The 20,950-nt window shown below is 36.9% G+C and overlaps 2 protein-coding genes across 8 annotated transcripts in view; one reads left to right on the top strand and one right to left on the bottom strand.

Annotated features, from left to right (window-relative positions):
* The window catches only part of LOC127428123 (replication factor C subunit 4-like), a 42,835-nt gene extending 40,784 nt beyond the window's left edge, over nucleotides 1–2,051 (top strand). For 2 of the 3 annotated variants that reach the window (XM_051676225.1, XM_051676224.1), the window contains 5 exons: nucleotides 1,040–1,160; nucleotides 1,256–1,381; nucleotides 1,459–1,539; nucleotides 1,613–1,726; nucleotides 1,807–2,051. In XM_051676225.1, coding sequence (XP_051532185.1) covers nucleotides 1,040–1,160; nucleotides 1,256–1,381; nucleotides 1,459–1,539; nucleotides 1,613–1,726; nucleotides 1,807–1,902 — 538 coding nt within the window. In that variant the 3' untranslated portion in view covers nucleotides 1,903–2,051. The remainder of the gene's footprint in view (nucleotides 1–1,039; nucleotides 1,161–1,255; nucleotides 1,382–1,458; nucleotides 1,540–1,612; nucleotides 1,727–1,806) is intronic. The other variant, XM_051676226.1, reaches the window with a different exon arrangement.
* Nucleotides 2,052–4,910: 2,859 nt separating this feature from the next.
* The window catches only part of ldb1b (LIM-domain binding 1b), a 105,045-nt gene continuing 89,005 nt past the window's right edge, over nucleotides 4,911–20,950 (bottom strand). For all 5 annotated transcript variants that reach the window (XM_051676217.1, XM_051676218.1, XM_051676221.1 and 2 more), the window contains exon 10: nucleotides 4,911–7,376. In XM_051676217.1, the coding sequence (XP_051532177.1) occupies nucleotides 7,146–7,376 (231 nt within the window). In that variant the 3' untranslated portion in view covers nucleotides 4,911–7,145. The remainder of the gene's footprint in view (nucleotides 7,377–20,950) is intronic.

Below are 20,950 nucleotides of genomic sequence, written 5' to 3'. Positions count from 1 at the left end.
TGATAAGTTGTGTGTGGATCGTGGAGAACAGCATGAGTCTCCACATGCTGTGAGTCTCCGCGGTGTCATGCACAACGAGTCACGTGATAAGATGCGCGGATTGACGGTCTCAGAAGCGGAGGCAACTGAGACTTGTCCTCCACCACCCGGATTGAGATGAGTAACCGCACCACCACGAGGACCTACTAAGTAGTGGGAATTGGGCATTCCAAATTGGGGAGAAATGGGGAGAAAAAAAAATCTAATAATAATCATGAAAATCAGGCACGAGCGTCGTTACAACACGGGCCGCCATCTTGATTGCTTTGGGTTGAATGGATCACATGACAGCGTCACATGACAGCAAATGCATAATTGTTTCAGATATATCCATTTTCCACATCCACAGTACAACGTGAACAAGGCGTTTTCAAATGTATCCACTTGAGAGCTGACAAATACGCCATCTCAGTGTGGACAGAAGGCCAAAACTTTGAGAAAAAGATGTGTTTTCAAATAAAAGTGCATTAGTGTGGACGTGGCCTCACAATCTTCTACAATGTATTACAATATAAACACTATAACGTAAACATTGTCATTGGCTAATACTGAATCAGCAGTAATTCATCAACAGTAGATCACATGGCACAACAAACTCTAACACCCTGTCTACACCAGGCGTGTCCGTTGACATGTCACAACAACTTGAGGCTGTCTACACTGGACGTGTCAACACAAACGTTCAAAACCATTTAGTGTTGCTGGCAGTAGTAGCGCCAGTGCGTGCAAAACACAATGGAATGAGATACCGTTTACTTTCGGCGTGATGGACACACCGCCATGGACACTTCCAGTGTAGACAGCATCATTGATTATAATGGGTTCTATTGTTTTTGACGCAACGCTCGCGTCCAGTGTAGACGGAGTGAAAGCATAGTGATAGTTTTTATTTCACCTCTACAAGCCGCTGTTATACTGTAGACTCCAGCACCAGAAACGGAGGAACTAGTAAAACTGATCTATCGGTCGAGCTCTAATGATCTCATGCTTCTTATTTCAGGATCATTGAGCCGTTGACCTCCAGATGCTCAAAGTTTCGTTTCAAACCTCTGGCCAATGACATTCAACAGGAACGTCTGCTCGAGATCTGTGAGAAAGAGAATCTCAAATACAGCAAAGAGGTCAGAAGTCATGAAAGACAACTGTCACAGCACTAATCTCAATTGTGCGCTTCTGTAATGACGCTGACAAGTGTTAGGTGCTGTTTGTGTTGAAGGGAATTGAAGCTTTGGTGAAAGTGTCAGAGGGAGACCTGAGGAAAGCCATAACCTATCTGCAGTGTGCCGCGAGACTGAACGCTGAGAGAGAAGTTACCGAACAAATCATCATAGAGATCGCAGGGGTGCGTGAAGAGACTCGCTCCAGACTCTTTGAGCTCTTGAACAAAGCTTTCTTCTAAAACTGTTCTTTCTTTTCAAGGTGGTTCCACCCAAAGTGATCAAAAATCTCCTGCAGATCTGTTACAAAGGCACTTTTGAGAAACTCGAGGTTGCTGTGAAGGTGAGTAGTGGAACATGTGCGTAAGCGCTCACTTTGGAGTCTGTGCATTTAAACCTCGTCTTTATTTGGACAGGACATGATCGATCAGGGGTACGCTGCAACAAATATTCTCAACCAATTACACGATGTCATGATTGATGAGAAGCTGAATGATAAACAGAAGTCTGTCATTACGGAGAAGATGGCGGTGAGTGATCAATTGATTCTGTTTTACTGGTTTTCACCCTGACAGATGTTGAGATGTTCATGTGTTTTGTGTGTCTTCAGCAGGTGGATAAGTGTCTGGCAGACGGTGCAGATGAGTATCTACAGTTACTGAGTCTCTGCGCTGTCATTATGCAGCAGGCCACACAAAACACCTGAACTGACCAATCAGCATCTCCGTTTTATTCTACACAACAGCTGACCAATCAGCATTGGCACTTCATTTCACTAATTACTGCCCAGACTATTGTTGCTGTTGTTGTTTTTTTTACTTTTTTGTACTTAAAGTTTGTCATTAAAAACACTGTTTCCAGTATATGTTGTAAGTTGTTTCATTTTACTGCAAGAGTGATGCATTTTTCAATTCCACTTCCACAATTACATTACTTTGTCAACATAAGAGCTGTAAAGATTTTTCTAACTCAATGAGATATTTAGGGCAATTTTCTGTTAAGTCAGAGTTATTGCTTTTGCTCAGCCAATCACGTGCGTGGACTCTGACAGGAATGGCACGAATATCTGAGGCGAGACACTTGACAAATGATAACAAGTATAAAATCAAGTCATTTTTATTTGTACAGCGCTCAATACACATTGTTTCAAAGCAGCTTTACAGAAGTTATTACATTTGATGCTGTTTCAAAAAAAAAGGTTCACATACACCTAACATACCAAAAGTAGGATGCATATTACCTACAGTCAAAAATTATAATTTAACAAAATGTGACATTTAAATGCTTTTATCTGAGGCCACATACAAACAGGAAAAGCAAATAGGAATTTTTTTTTTTTTTTTTTGGTGGTGTAATGACACCTCAATCCGGGTGGTGGAGGACGAATCTCAGTTGCCTCCGCGTCTGAGACCATCAATCCACGCATCTTATCATGTGGCTCGTTGAGCGCGTTACCGCGGAGACATAGCGCGTGTGGAGACTTCACGCTATTCTCTGCAATCCATGCACAACTCACCACACACCACACCTAGAGCGTGAACCACATTATAGCAACCACGAGGAGGTTACCCCATGTGACTCTACCCTCCCTAGCAACTGGTCCAATTTGGTTGCTTAGGAGACCTGGCTGGAGTCACTCAGCACGCCCTGAATTCAAACTCACGACTCCAGGGGTGATAGTCAGCATCAATACTCGCTGAGATACCCAGGCCCCCAGGAAATCATTATTTGTTGCTGTTTTGGTTAAGATTCTGTCAGGTGATCTGCCTTTGTGTTTAATGATTCAATATTAACCCTTTAAGCTCTGAAGGTGTTTTTAAAGATTCCCTGTTTCAGTGGCATACCCATAATTAAAGGCTTATAAAAAAAAACAAACAAACAAAAACAAGGAGGGTCAAGTGTTTGGTATTATTTTAAAGAACTTTTCAAATTTATTAATGATACAGATTATGATCAATTCTGAGACTCTCAGCCTAAGAAACTGCTGATTACAAAAAAAAAAAAAAGAACTTTTTTCCTGATTTGATTTTATATACCTCAGGTTGTAAATAAGATGGCTCCGAAAAACGTTTGTTTTGTTCCCAGTCATGTCACCTGTAACTGAATAAAATTTTGTGTAAATACAACAAAGCAATCAAAAGTTATAGCAAAATAATATAAAAATTATAGTAAAAATTATTTATCTTAGTTTTCAAAAACGTCTCCATGTGTCCAAAAGCCTCTCCAAACAAATAAAACATAATAATTGTACATAAGAACTAATTACACATGCAAACACAACAATGACTAAAGGTTTGCATAGCATGCAGACATGATTTTAGTAATGAGATTTCACAGAATGAGTTTCATTCTGTGTCATTTGAGTCATCATAGAGTCTGTGTCATGTATTTGGCGCCATCTCCTGGTGGCCATATGTAATTACAGTGGTTGATCACATGACTCTCTGCCTAGATATGGAGGATTATCACCACTGGCTGGAGCAATCTGAACCCAATCCGATTGGTTTAGCATTCCATGATGCTACAGCATTTCTGATGACGACATCTGATCTAGGAAAACTAATGTGTTTTAACCAGGTGCTGTGAGCGCAATATCATATGTCATATAAAACATCTGATCAGTTCATTAATAAATGAAAAGGCAGGAAAATTATCTTTGAATTAAAATGTAGGTCAGTGGCTTCAGTGCTCTTAAATCAAATCTTTTTGACTACAAATCGTTGGAACATCAAAGTTACAAGAGAAGTATTTAGAACTTTTTTTACAACATCATATTCTGAACGTATAATATATAATTTTATAATAAATAATATTAAGGGAAATGTTTTTTGTATTGAATAATTCTCTAACCCAACACAATTTGAAAACAAGAGTCGAGGATTTACATTTCACTCCATTATTCTTTTTCAGAAGAGTGCTTTTTTTTCAGCAAGTGCAGGTGTTCCCATTAAAATAATTTAACTTTGCAGATCTTTTAATAGCGTTTCAAAGACTTTAAGTGTTTTGTTGAACCTCTAGATTTCAATAGAGTTTTAACAGCAGTATTTTTATTTCTCATGAGCTGTTCTGCACTACTGAACTTCAATTCCTTTTTAATAAAGATTCACTGCTGATTTCATACGATATTCATTCTCACAGACTGATACAGAAATGTCACTTGACAATGTTCTGAATGTTTTCAATACAGCAGAGTTGTGTTTAACTGTCACCGGTCAGAGCTGAGAGATTAAATTCACTCTTTCACACATCCAATCAGGTTATTGTGAAAGAAACTGATGAAAATTGCAAATATGAAATAAAACTGAGGGGTGTGTGTGTGTGTGTGTAGGAGCACTTCAGGTTCTATCCTCAAAACGCTAGTTGGCAACACTTCATAGCTTTCATTTATAACTTAAAACATTCACAAACATTTCAAACTTCTATATCATTGATGTACATTTAGAAATACATTTTATAAATACATTCATAGAAATATTTAAATATTTGTATACTTTTAAAGTAAACCCTCTTTTGTATATCTCTTTACTGGTTGAAAATCCAGACAAAGTGCAAACAGCACTGTCAGACTGCACAAAATATAATCGCTTAAACTTTTCATAACAAGGTTATTTTTTGTGTGTAGTAGTGTAGAACTAAACATTGCAACAAGAAACAATATTTCATTCTTCTTTGTGTTGAAATCATTTAACAGAATCACAAAAGAAACAAGAATCATTTAAGTGTCAATTCAATATTTTATTGGTTCCATACATTAATTTAATCAAGGGCAGAAATTAAGAATAAACAAAAGTTATCAAACAGGGACATCTACAAGACTAAAAGAGGAAAAGGTCACCACTGTGTTTCAATTACAAGTGCAGACCTTAAATTTATTCAAATGAACTCAGGAAAAATAAAAATCAAACAGTACAAAAATCGTTAACAGACTTCAGCAGTATTGGGTGGAAAAAAACATGACTAGTTGTCCAGTTTGTCTCCCTTCACAAAATAAAACCAAGAGACAGACAAAAACAGATGTCCAACACTGAATTTAAAGCATTTTTTGTATAAGAAACGGAATAAACCCCATAAAAACTCATTTAAATCAATCAAGCGACAAACATGAAGACTGTGCCCTTGATTTTAATCAATCAGTTTTACACAAATTAAAAAAATAATTATTATAATTAAGAGGGGTAAAGACGAGGTTCATGTGTTTTTCTCTTTCATGTTTTTTTCGTTGTTTTTACACATTAGATCAGAATGGCTTTATGTAATTCTAAAGAGGAATACATCTCAATACAGTTATACAGAACTCTGCTACTACCTTAAATATACAAGCACAAGTACACAAAAATCAATCAGAAGCCCACACTAAATGACTGTCTTTAAAAAATAATACAAACCAATAGAATTTGAGGGTTGAAATCTTTAAGGACCGCGACGGCCCAGTTACTCCTTGGTTTGCAGCTTTCAACATCGGTAAAATCTAATAAAAACATTCTAGGGAAATAGAGGCTGGTATAAAACACGGTTAAAATTCTTCAAAATGCGTTCGAGTGTAAACGCTCCATGTGAACTCTTCCAGGACATTAAACAGCATGTGCATTGTGATATTATTTTCATGACAATAACGCACATTTTCCCCCACATTCACATTAACGTAATGTGTCTTGGGGGGATTCTCATGAAACCTGTCAGAAAAATTTCCTGGTCCTATTTTACAAAAAAATCAAACAAAACCAACTATTTTTGGCATCTTCCAAATGAAGCCTATTTTTAGGGCCATTATGATTTTTTACATTGTGACATTATTTTCATTATGTTTCAGTTTTGCACATTCAATTCTCATTACCGTAATGTGAAAAAAGAGGTTCATTATGAAATTCTCAATACCATAATGTGAAAGAGTTCATTATGAAATTCTCATTACCGCAACGCAAAAAAGATGATCATTGTGAAATTCTCATTGGAGTAATGTGAAAAAGATATGTTCATTATGAAATTCTCATTACCATAATGCAAAAAAGATGATCATCGTTATGAAACTGTCATTACCGTACTTTAAAAAAAATCATTATGAAATTCTCATTACTGTAATGCAAAATAGATGATCATTGTGAAATTCTCCTTATCGTAATGTGAAAAAGATGTTCGTTATGAAATTCTCAATACTATGAGGAAAAAACATGGTCATTATTACATTTTCATTAACACGATGTGAAAAAAGATGATTCTGAAATTCTCATTACCGTAACATGAAAAAATATGTATTTACACATCATATTAGGACTCCCTTTATACTGACTTTCATTTTTCTGATATGCTTGTATGACAGCATCTTCTGTACTGTAATACAGTAAAAAAAAAAAGACTATTCCAGTAATGAGAATCATCATTGAAAACAACAGGAATATTAAAAGAAAAACATCCAGACATGTTACGGTAATGAGAATTGAGGGGTTAAATATGCTAAAGTGTCCTGAAAACAATGTCACAACGCAAATATATGCAGAATATATTCAAATATAATTTCTTTTTTCTTCTTCTATTTATTTTGGGATTTGGGGTAAAATATGACCAGGATATTTTCTTGACAGGTTTCGTGAGAATCACCCCTGGACGTTTGACTTTTGAGTTTGTAGTACTTATTATTCAGAATGGTGATTCTCAGTCATTTTTAACTGTAAAACAGTTTTGATTGTGGGGTGAAATATGAGCTGGAAAGGTTTATGAGATTTACTCTTCATCAGTCCTGTGTGTGTGTGTGTGTTGATGAAGCGGTTTGTGTTGTGGTGTGGTGCTCATCTCTGGTCCTCTCTGGTGTCGGTTTCCTCTGACACAGGAAGTCCAGTGCTGGGCGCCATCCTGCAGGTAGATGAATGAATCGACCCTTGACTGCATAGCTGCAATCTCTTCCTGTTTGATACCCAATGCTCCCATTGGCTGTCCTCAGCCTCGCCCTGAGTCTCACTGAGACGCTTGTGAAGTGGAGTTGTCGTTCTTGCCCTCTTGACTAGATGGCGGTTTGTTGTTCCAGGGGCTGTTGGCGCCAAGTGCGGGTGAGTTGTTAAAGCTGTCCTCGTCATCGATGCCATTGGCTGCGTCAAACTGCGTGTTCTCCAGTCGCGTTATCAGACGCTCGTCCTCGTCACCAAACTCTCCCCCCATCAGAGTGGGCTCTCCCACCACCATCACATCCTGCATAGAGGGAAGAGCACAGGAGAAACCATCAGCACTTTGAAGGGGAGGGCAAGGTGCAAAATGATCTCTTTTTAAAATCAACCACTTTTATGATACTTTCAGGGTGCTTTTTCTTTATCATTTTAAATCTGGACAGCCAGAACTAGGGGTGGGTACTTAGAGAGATTTCCTGATTCAATTCCGATTCACAAGCTCTTGATTCAATTAAGATTTTGTTTCAATATCAATTCATATGGGTATATTTCAGTTATAATTTCCATTTCGCATGCATATGGAAAAACTTTTCTCCCAGCTAATGCGGTTAATTTTACATGGGACTTTCTTACTAGATACATTATGAAAATATACATTTTACTAATTATATTTTATTAGTTGTTTTTTTTGGTCACATTTGAGCTTTTTACAAATGAAATCCATGTATTCCATCCATAAATATGATACTATATTGCATATATAATTTTTTGTTACATGTTTATTGTTTAATTACATCATTTTACTATTTACAGGTATTTACATTGATTTGTTGAACACGTGCTAAAACTGATACTGTCTCTTTAAGAAAACCAGCAGTTCTGTAAAGAGCATCTATAAATGAGTGCATATTAACAAGACTTGAATGACTTTACCTGATCCATTCTATACATGATTAGAAATAAATGTTAATTTTTAATTGTTTTTGATCAACAACTGACAGTAAAGGACAGAAAGGATATTAAAAGAGACATAATTCAATGACAAATGGATTTTGTGGATCTCGTCTTTGGACACATTACACAGAACGAGCCAAACCAAACTTTTACTCTCAACATGCAGTGAAAGGATCTCGCTGCCAAACTTCTACACCTCTATACTACTCAATCTCTGCTAAACTTCTACACCACTATACTACTCAATCACTGCTGAACTTCATCACTATACTACTCAATGACTGCTGAACTTCATCATCACTATACTACTCAATCACTGCTAAACTTCATCACTATACTACTCAATCACTGCTGAACTTCTACACCACTATACTACTCAATCACTGCTAAACTTCATCACTATACTACTCAATCACTGCTGAACTTCTACACCACTATACTACTCATTCACTGCTGAACTTCTTCATCACTATACTACTCAATCATTGCTGAACTTCTTCACTAAACTACTCAATCACTGCTGAACTTCATCACTATACTACTCAATCACTGCTGAACTTCATCACTATACTACTCAATCACTGCTGAACTTCTACACCACTATACTACTCAATCTCTGCTGAACTTCATCATCACTATACTACTCAATCATTGCTGAACTTCATCACTATACTACTCAATCACTGCTGAACTTCATCACTATACTACTCAATCACTGCTGAACTTCTTCACTAAACTACTCAATCACTGCTGAACTTCATCACTATACTACTCAATCACTGCTGAACTTCTTCATCACTATACTACTCAATCACTGCTGAACTTCGTCACTATACTACTCAATCACTGCTGAACTTCTTCACTAAACTACTCAATCACTGCTGAACTTCATCACTATACTACTCAATCACTGCTGAACTTCATCACTATACTACTCAATCACTGCTGAACTTCTACACCACTATATTACTCAATCTCTGCTGAACTTCATCATCACTATACTACTCAATCATTGCTGAACTTCATCACTATACTACTCAATCACTGCTGAACTTCATCACTATACTACTCAATCACTGCTGAACTTCTTCATCACTATACTACTCAATCACTGCTGAACTTCTACATCACTATACTACTCAATCACTGCTGAACTTCATCACTATACTACTCAATCACTGCTGAACTTCTACATCACTATATTACTCAATCACTGCTGAACTTCTACATCACTATATTACTCAATCATTGCTGAACTTCACTATACTACTCAATCACTGCTGAACTTCTACATCACTATACTACTCAATCACTGCTAAACTTCATCACTATACTACTCAATCACTGCTGAACTTCTACACCACTATACTACTCAATCACTGCTGAACTTCATCATCACTATACAACTCATTCACTGCTGAACTTCTTCATCACTATACTACTCAATCATTGCTGAACTTCTTCACTAAACTACTCAATCACTGCTGAACTTCATCACTATACTACTCAATCACTGCTGAACTTCATCACTATACTACTCAATCACTGCTGAACTTCTACACCACTATACTACTCAATCTCTGCTGAACTTCATCATCACTATACTACTCAATCATTGCTGAACTTCATCACTGTACTACTCAATCACTGCTGAACTTCATCACTATACTACTCAATCACTGCTGAACTTCTTCATCACTATACTACTCAATCACTGCTGAACTTCTACATCACTATACTACTCAATCACTGCTGAACTTCTACATCACTATACTACTCAATCACTGCTGAACTTCATCACTATACTACTCAATCACTGCTGAACTTCTACATCACTATACTACTCAATCACTGCTGAACTTCATCACTATATTACTCAATCACTGCTGAACTTCTACATCACTATATTACTCAATCATTGCTGAACTTCACTATACTACTCAATCACTGCTGAACTTCTACATCACTATACTACTCAATCACTGCTGAACTTCTTCATCACTATACTACTCAATCACTGCTGAACTTCTTCACTATACTACTCAATCACTGCTGAACTTCTTCATCGCTATACTACTCAATCACTGCTGAACTTCTTCACTATACTACTCAATCACTGCTGAACTTCTTCATCACTATACTACTCAATCACTGCTGAACTTCTACATCACTATACTACTCAATCACTGCTGAACTTCTTCATCACTATACTACTCAATCACTGCTGAACTTCTTCACTATACTACTCAATCTCCGCTGAACTTCTACATCACTATACTACTCAATCTCCGCTGAACTTCTACATCACTATACTACTCAATCACTGCTGAACTTCTTCATCACTATACTACTCAATCACTGCTGAACTTCTTCATCACTATACTACTCAATCATTGCTGAACTTCTTCACTATACTACTCAATCACTGCTGAACTTCTACATCACTATACTACTCAATCACTGCTGAACTTCTTCATCACTATACTACTCAATCACTGCTGAACTTCTTCACTATACTACTCAATCTCTGCTGAACTTCTGCATCACTATACTACTCAATCTCTGCTGAACTTCTTCATCACTATACTACTCAATCATTGCTGAACTTCTTCACTATACTACTCAATCACTGCTGAACTGCTACACCACTATACTACTAAATCACTGCTGAACTTCTACATCACTATACTACTCAATCATTGCTGAACTTCTTCACTAAACTACTCAATCACTGCTGAACTTCATCACTATACTACTCAATCACTGCTGAACTTCATCACTATACTACTCAATCACTGCTGAACTTCTACACCACTATACTACTCAATCTCTGCTGAACTTCATCATCACTATACTACTCAATCATTGCTGAACTTCATCACTATACTACTCAATCACTGCTGAACTTCATCACTATACTACTCAATCACTGCTGAACTTCTTCATCACTATACTACTCAATCACTGCTGAACTTCATCATCACTATACAACTCAATCACTGCTGAACTTCTTCATCACTATACTACTCAATCATTGCTGAACTTCTTCACTAAACTACTCAATCACTGCTGAACTTCATCACTATACTACTCAATCACTGCTGAACTTCATCACTATACTACTCAATCACTGCTGAACTTCTACACCACTATACTACTCAATCTCTGCTGAACTTCATCATCACTATACTACTCAATCACTGCTGAACTTCATCACTATACTACTCAATCACTGCTGAACTTCTTCATCACTATACTACTCAATCACTGCTGAACTTCTTCATCACTATACTACTCAATCACTGCTGAACTTCTACATCACTATACTACTCAATCACTGCTGAACTTCTACATCACTATACTACTCAATCACTGCTGAACTTCATCACTATACTACTCAATCACTGCTGAACTTCTACATCACTATATTACTCAATCACTGCTGAACTTCTACATCACTATATTACTCAATCATTGCTGAACTTCACTATACTACTCAATCACTGCTGAACTTCTACATCACTATACTACTCAATCACTGCTGAACTTCATCACTATACTACTCAATCACTGCTGAACTTCTACATCACTATATTACTCAATCACTGCTGAACTTCTACATCACTATATTACTCAATCATTGCTGAACTTCACTATACTACTCAATCACTGCTGAACTTCTACACCACTATACTACTCAATCTCTGCTGAACTTCATCATCACTATACTACTCAATCATTGCTGAACTTCATCACTATACTACTCAATCACTGCTGAACTTCATCACTATACTACTCAATCACTGCTGAACTTCTTCATCACTATACTACTCAATCACTGCTGAACTTCATCATCACTATACAACTCAATCACTGCTGAACTTCTTCATCACTATACTACTCAATCATTGCTGAACTTCTTCACTAAACTACTCAATCACTGCTGAACTTCATCACTATACTACTCAATCACTGCTGAACTTCTTCACTATACTACTCAATCTCTGCTGAACTTCTGCATCACTATACTACTCAATCTCTGCTGAACTTCTTCATCACTATACTACTCAATCATTGCTGAACTTCTTCACTATACTACTCAATCACTGCTGAACTGCTACACCACTATACTACTAAATCACTGCTGAACTTCTACATCACTATACTACTCAATCATTGCTGAACTTCTTCACTAAACTACTCAATCACTGCTGAACTTCATCACTATACTACTCAATCACTGCTGAACTTCATCACTATACTACTCAATCACTGCTGAACTTCAACACCACTATACTACTCAATCTCTGCTGAACTTCATCATCACTATACTACTCAATCATTGCTGAACTTCATCACTATACTACTCAATCACTGCTGAACTTCATCACTATACTACTCAATCACTGCTGAACTTCTTCATCACTATACTACTCAATCACTGCTGAACTTCATCATCACTATACAACTCAATCACTGCTGAACTTCTTCATCACTATACTACTCAATCATTGCTGAACTTCTTCACTAAACTACTCAATCACTGCTGAACTTCATCACTATACTACTCAATCACTGCTGAACTTCATCACTATACTACTCAATCACTGCTGAACTTCTACACCACTATACTACTCAATCTCTGCTGAACTTCATCATCACTATACTACTCAATCACTGCTGAACTTCATCACTATACTACTCAATCACTGCTGAACTTCTTCATCACTATACTACTCAATCACTGCTGAACTTCTTCATCACTATACTACTCAATCACTGCTGAACTTCTACATCACTATACTACTCAATCACTGCTGAACTTCTACATCACTATACTACTCAATCACTGCTGAACTTCATCACTATACTACTCAATCACTGCTGAACTTCTACATCACTATATTACTCAATCACTGCTGAACTTCTACATCACTATATTACTCAATCATTGCTGAACTTCACTATACTACTCAATCACTGCTGAACTTCTACATCACTATACTACTCAATCACTGCTGAACTTCATCACTATACTACTCAATCACTGCTGAACTTCTACATCACTATATTACTCAATCACTGCTGAACTTCTACATCACTATATTACTCAATCATTGCTGAACTTCACTATACTACTCAATCACTGCTGAACTTCTACACCACTATACTACTCAATCTCTGCTGAACTTCATCATCACTATACTACTCAATCATTGCTGAACTTCATCACTATACTACTCAATCACTGCTGAACTTCATCACTATACTACTCAATCACTGCTGAACTTCTTCATCACTATACTACTCAATCACTGCTGAACTTCATCATCACTATACAACTCAATCACTGCTGAACTTCTTCATCACTATACTACTCAATCATTGCTGAACTTCTTCACTAAACTACTCAATCACTGCTGAACTTCATCACTATACTACTCAATCACTGCTGAACTTCATCACTATACTACTCAATCACTGCTGAACATCTACACCACTATATTACTCAATCTCTGCTGAACTTCATCATCACTATACTACTCAATCATTGCTGAACTTCACCACTATACTACTCAATCACTGCTGAACTTCATCACTATACTACTCAATCACTGCTGAACTTCTTCATCACTATACTACTCAATCACTGCTGAACTTCTACATCACTATACTACTCAATCACTGCTGAACTTCATCACTATACTACTCAATCACTGCTGAACTTCTACATCACTATATTACTCAATCACTGCTGAACTTCTACATCACTATATTACTCAATCATTGCTGAACTTCACTATACTACTCAATCACTGCTGAACTTCTACATCACTATACTACTCAATCACTGCTAAACTTCATCACTATACTACTCAATCACTGCTGAACTTCTACACCACTATACTACTCAATCACTGCTGAACTTCATCATCACTATACAACTCATTCACTGCTGAACTTCTTCATCACTACACTACTCAATCATTGCTGAACTTCTTCACTAAACTACTCAATCACTGCTGAACTTCATCACGATACTACTCAATCACGGCTGAACTTCATCACTATACTACTCAATCACTGCTGAACTTCTACACCACTATACTACTCAATCTCTGCTGAACTTCATCATCACTATACTACTCAATCATTGCTGAACTTCATCACTGTACTACTCAATCACTGCTGAACTTCATCACTATACTACTCAATCACTGCTGAACTTCTTCATCACTATACTACTCAATCACTGCTGAACTTCTACATCACTATACTACTCAATCACTGCTGAACTTCTACATCACTATACTACTCAATCACTGCTGAACTTCATCACTATACTACTCAATCACTGCTGAACTTCTACATCACTATACTACTCAATCACTGCTGAACTTCATCACTATATTACTCAATCACTGCTGAACTTCTACATCACTATATTACTCAATCATTGCTGAACTTCACTATACTACTCAATCACTGCTGAACTTCTACATCACTATACTACTCAATCTCTGCTGAACTTCATCATCACTATACTACTCAATCATTGCTGAACTTCATCACTATACTACTCAATCACTGCTGAACTTCATCACTATACTACTCAATCACTGCTGAACTTCTTCATCACTATACTACTCAATCACTGCTGAACTTCATCATCACTATACAACTCAATCACTGCTGAACTTCTTCATCACTATACTACTCAATCATTGCTGAACTTCTTCACTAAACTACTCAATCACTGCTGAACTTCATCACTATACTACTCAATCACTGCTGAACTTCATCACTATACTACTCAATCACTGCTGAACTTCTACACCACTATACTACTCAATCACTGCTAAACTTCATCACTATACTACTCAATCACTGCTGAACTTCTACACCACTATACTACTCATTCACTGCTGAACTTCTTCATCACTATACTACTCAATCATTGCTGAACTTCTTCACTAAACTACTCAATCACTGCTGAACTTCATCACTATACTACTCAATCACTGCTGAACTTCATCACTATACTACTCAATCACTGCTGAACTTCTACACCACTATACTACTCAATCTCTGCTGAACTTCATCATCACTATACTACTCAATCATTGCTGAACTTCATCACTATACTACTCAATCACTGCTGAACTTCATCACTATACTACTCAATCACTGCTGAACTTCTTCACTAAACTACTCAATCACTGCTGAACTTCATCACTATACTACTCAATCACTGCTGAACTTCTTCATCACTATACTACTCAATCACTGCTGAACTTCGTCACTATACTACTCAATCACTGCTGAACTTCTTCACTAAACTACTCAATCACTGCTGAACTTCATCACTATACTACTCAATCACTGCTGAACTTCATCACTATACTACTCAATCACTGCTGAACTTCTACACCACTATATTACTCAATCTCTGCTGAACTTCATCATCACTATACTACTCAATCATTGCTGAACTTCATCACTATACTACTCAATCACTGCTGAACTTCATCACTATACTACTCAATCACTGCTGAACTTCTTCATCACTATACTACTCAATCACTGCTGAACTTCTACATCACTATACTACTCAATCACTGCTGAACTTCATCACTATACTACTCAATCACTGCTGAACTTCTACATCACTATATTACTCAATCACTGCTGAACTTCTACATCACTATATTACTCAATCATTGCTGAACTTCACTATACTACTCAATCACTGCTGAACTTCTACATCACTATACTACTCAATCACTGCTAAACTTCATCACTATACTACTCAATCACTGCTGAACTTCTACACCACTATACTACTCAATCACTGCTGAACTTCATCATCACTATACAACTCATTCACTGCTGAACTTCTTCATCACTATACTACTCAATCATTGCTGAACTTCTTCACTAAACTACTCAATCACTGCTGAACTTCATCACTATACTACTCAATCACTGCTGAACTTCATCACTATACTACTCAATCACTGCTGAACTTCTACACCACTATACTACTCAATCTCTGCTGAACTTCATCATCACTATACTACTCAATCATTGCTGAACTTCATCACTGTACTACTCAATCACTGCTGAACTTCATCACTATACTACTCAATCACTGCTGAACTTCTTCATCACTATACTACTCAATCACTGCTGAACTTCTACATCACTATACTACTCAATCACTGCTGAACTTCTACATCACTATACTACTCAATCACTGCTGAACTTCATCACTATACTACTCAATCACTGCTGAACTTCTACATCACTATACTACTCAATCACTGCTGAACTTCATCACTATATTACTCAATCACTGCTGAACTTCTACATCACTATATTACTCAATCATTGCTGAACTTCACTATACTACTCAATCACTGCTGAACTTCTACATCACTATACTACTCAATCACTGCTGAACTTCTTCATCACTATACTACTCAATCACTGCTGAACTTCTTCACTATACTACTCAATCACTGCTGAACTTCTTCATCGCTATACTACTCAATCACTGCTGAACTTCTTCACTATACTACTCAATCACTGCTGAACTTCTTCATCACTATACTACTCAATCACTGCTGAACTTCTACATCACTATACTACTCAATCACTGCTGAACTTCTTCATCACTATACTACTCAATCACTGCTGAACTTCTTCACTATACTACTCAATCTCCGCTGAACTTCTACATCACTATACTACTCAATCTCCGCTGAACTTCTACATCACTATACTACTCAATCACTGCTGAACTTCTTCATCACTATACTACTCAATCACTGCTGAACTTCTTCATCACTATACTACTCAATCATTGCTGAACTTCTTCACTATACTACTCAATCACTGCTGAACTTCTACATCACTATACTACTCAATCACTGCTGAACTTCTTCATCACTATACTACTCAATCACTGCTGAACTTCTTCACTATACTACTCAATCTCTGCTGAACTTCTGCATCACTATACTACTCAATCTCTGCTGAACTTCTTCATCACTATACTACTCAATCATTGCTGAACTTCTTCACTATACTACTCAATCACTGCTGAACTGCTACACCACTATACTACTAAATCACTGCTGAACTTCTACATCACTATACTACTCAATCATTGCTGAACTTCTTCACTAAACTACTCAATCACTGCTGAACTTCATCACTATACTACTCAATCACTGCTGAACTTCATCACTATACTACTCAATCACTGCTGAACTTCTACACCACTATACTACTCAATCTCTGCTGAACTTCATCATCACTATACTACTCAATCATTGCTGAACTTCATCACTATACTACTCAATCACTGCTGAACTTCATCACTATACTACTCAATCACTGCTGAACTTCTTCATCACTATACTACTCAATCACTGCTGAACTTCATCATCACTATACAACTCAATCACTGCTGAACTTCTTCATCACTATACTACTCAATCATTGCTGAACTTCTTCACTAAACTACTCAATCACTGCTGAACTTCATCACTATACTACTCAATCACTGCTGAACTTCATCACTATACTACTCAATCACTGCTGAACTTCTACACCACTATACTACTCAATCTCTGCTGAACTTCATCATCACTATACTACTCAATCACTGCTGAACTTCATCACTATACTACTCAATCACTGCTGAACTTCTTCATCACTATACTACTCAATCACTGCTGAACTTCTTCATCACTATACTACTCAATCACTGCTGAACTTCTACATCACTATACTACTCAATCACTGCTGAACTTCTACATCACTATACTACTCAATCACTGCTGAACTTCATCACTATACTACTCAATCACTGCTGAACTTCTACATCACTATATTACTCAATCACTGCTGAACTTCTACATCACTATATTACTCAATCATTGCTGAACTTCACTATACTACTCAATCACTGCTGAACTTCTACATCACTATACTACTCAATCACTGCTGAACTTCATCACTATACTACTCAATCACTGCTGAACTTCTACATCACTATATTACTCAATCACTGCTGAACTTCTACATCACTATATTACTCAATCATTGCTGAACTTCACTATACTACTCAATCACTGCTGAACTTCTACACCACTATACTACTCAATCTCTGCTGAACTTCATCATCACTATACTACTCAATCATTGCTGAACTTCATCACTATACTACTCAATCACTGCTGAACTTCATCACTATACTACTCAATCACTGCTGAACTTCTTCATCACTATACTACTCAATCACTGCTGAACTTCATCATCACTATACAACTCAATCACTGCTGAACTTCTTCATCACTATACTACTCAATCATTGCTGAACTTCTTCACTAAACTACTCAATCACTGCTGAACTTCATCACTATACTACTCAATCACTGCTGAACTTCATCACTATACTACTCAATCACTGCTGAACATCTACACCACTATATTACTCAATCTCTGCTGAACTTCATCATCACTATACTACTCAATCATTGCTGAACTTCACCACTATACTACTCAATCACTGCTGAACTTCATCACTATACTACTCAATCACTGCTGAACTTCTTCATCACTATACTACTCAATCACTGCTGAACTTCTACATCACTATACTACTCAATCACTGCTGAACTTCATCACTATACTACTCAATCACTGCTGAACTTCTACATCACTATATTACTCAATCACTGCTGAACTTCTACATCACTATATTACTCAATCATTGCTGAACTTCACTATACTACTCAATCACTGCTGAACTTCTACATCACTATACTACTCAATCACTGCTAAACTTCATCACTATACTACTCAATCACTGCTGAACTTCTACACCACTATACTACTCAATCACTGCTGAACTTCATCATCACTATACAACTCATTCACTGCTGAACTTCTTCATCACTACACTACTCAATCATTGCTGAACTTCTTCACTAAACTACTCAATCACTGCTGAACTTCATCACGATACTACTCAATCACGGCTGAACTTCATCACTATACTACTCAATCACTGCTGAACTTCTACACCACTATACTACTCAATCTCTGCTGAACTTCATCATCACTATACTACTCAATCATTGCTGAACTTCATCACTGTACTACTCAATCACTGCTGAACTTCATCACTATACTACTCAATCACTGCTGAACTTCTTCATCACTATACTACTCAATCACTGCTGAACTTCTACATCACTATACTACTCAATCACTGCTGAACTTCTACATCACTATACTACTCAATCACTGCTGAACTTCATCACTATACTACTCAATCACTGCTGAACTTCTACATCACTATACTACTCAATCACTGCTGAACTTCATCACTATATTACTCAATCACTGCTGAACTTCTACATCACTATATTACTCAATCATTGCTGAACTTCACTATACTACTCAATCACTGCTGAACTTCTACATCACTATACTACTCAATCTCTGCTGAACTTCATCATCACTATACTACTCAATCATTGCTGAACTTCATCACTATACTACTCAATCACTGCTGAACTTCATCACTATACTACTCAATCACTGCTGAACTTCTTCATCACTATACTACTCAATCACTGCTGAACTTCATCATCACTATACAACTCAATCACTGCTGAACTTCTTCATCACTATACTACTCAATCATTGCTGAACTTCTTCACTAAACTACTCAATCACTGCTGAACTTCATCACTATACTACTCAATCACTGCTGAACTTCATCACTATACTACTCAATCACTGCTGAACTTCTACACCACTATACTACTCAATCTCTGCTGAACTTCATCATCACTATACTACTCAATCACTGCTGAACTTCATCACTATACTACTCAATCACTGCTGAACTTCTTCATCACTATACTACTCAATCACTGCTGAACTTCTTCATCACTATACTACTCAATCACTGCTGAACTTCTACATCACTATACTACTCAATCACTGCTGAACTTCTACATCACTATACTACTCAATCACTGCTGAACTTCATCACTATACTACTCAATCACTGCTGAACTTCTACATCACTATATTACTCAATCACTGCTGAACTTCTACATCACTATATTACTCAATCATTGCTGAACTTCACTATACTACTCAATCACTGCTGAACTTCTACATCACTATACTACTCAATCACTGCTGAACTTCATCACTATACTACTCAATCACTGCTGAACTTCTACATCACTATATTACTCAATCACTGCTGAACTTCTACATCACTATATTACTCAATCATTGCTGAACTTCACTATACTACTCAATCACTGCTGAACTTCTACACCACTATACTACTCAATCTCTGCTGAACTTCATCATCACTATACTACTCAATCATTGCTGAACTTCATCACTATACTACTCAATCACTGCTGAACTTCATCACTATACTACTCAATCACTGCTGAACTTCTTCATCACTATACTACTCAATCACTGCTGAACTTCATCATCACTATACAACTCAATCACTGCTGAACTTCTTCATCACTATACTACTCAATCATTGCTGAACTTCTTCACTAAACTACTCAATCACTGCTGAACTTCATCACTATACTACTCAATCACTGCTGAACTTCATCACTATACTACTCAATCACTGCTGAACTTCTACACCACTATATTACTCAATCTCTGCTGAACTTCATCATCACTATACTACTCAATCATTGCTGAACTTCACCACTATACTACTCAATCACTGCTGAACTTCATCACTATACTACTCAATCACTGCTGAACTTCTTCATCACTATACTACTCAATCACTGCTGAACTTCTACATCACTATACTACTCAATCACTGCTGAACTTCATCACTATACTACTCAA

The sequence above is a fragment of the Myxocyprinus asiaticus genome, chromosome 37 (assembly GCF_019703515.2).
Source record: "Myxocyprinus asiaticus isolate MX2 ecotype Aquarium Trade chromosome 37, UBuf_Myxa_2, whole genome shotgun sequence".
Taxonomy (NCBI): Eukaryota; Metazoa; Chordata; class Actinopteri; order Cypriniformes; family Catostomidae; genus Myxocyprinus; species Myxocyprinus asiaticus.
Note: the sequence above shows the minus strand (reverse complement) of the source record. Positions and strands in the feature narration are given on the sequence as shown.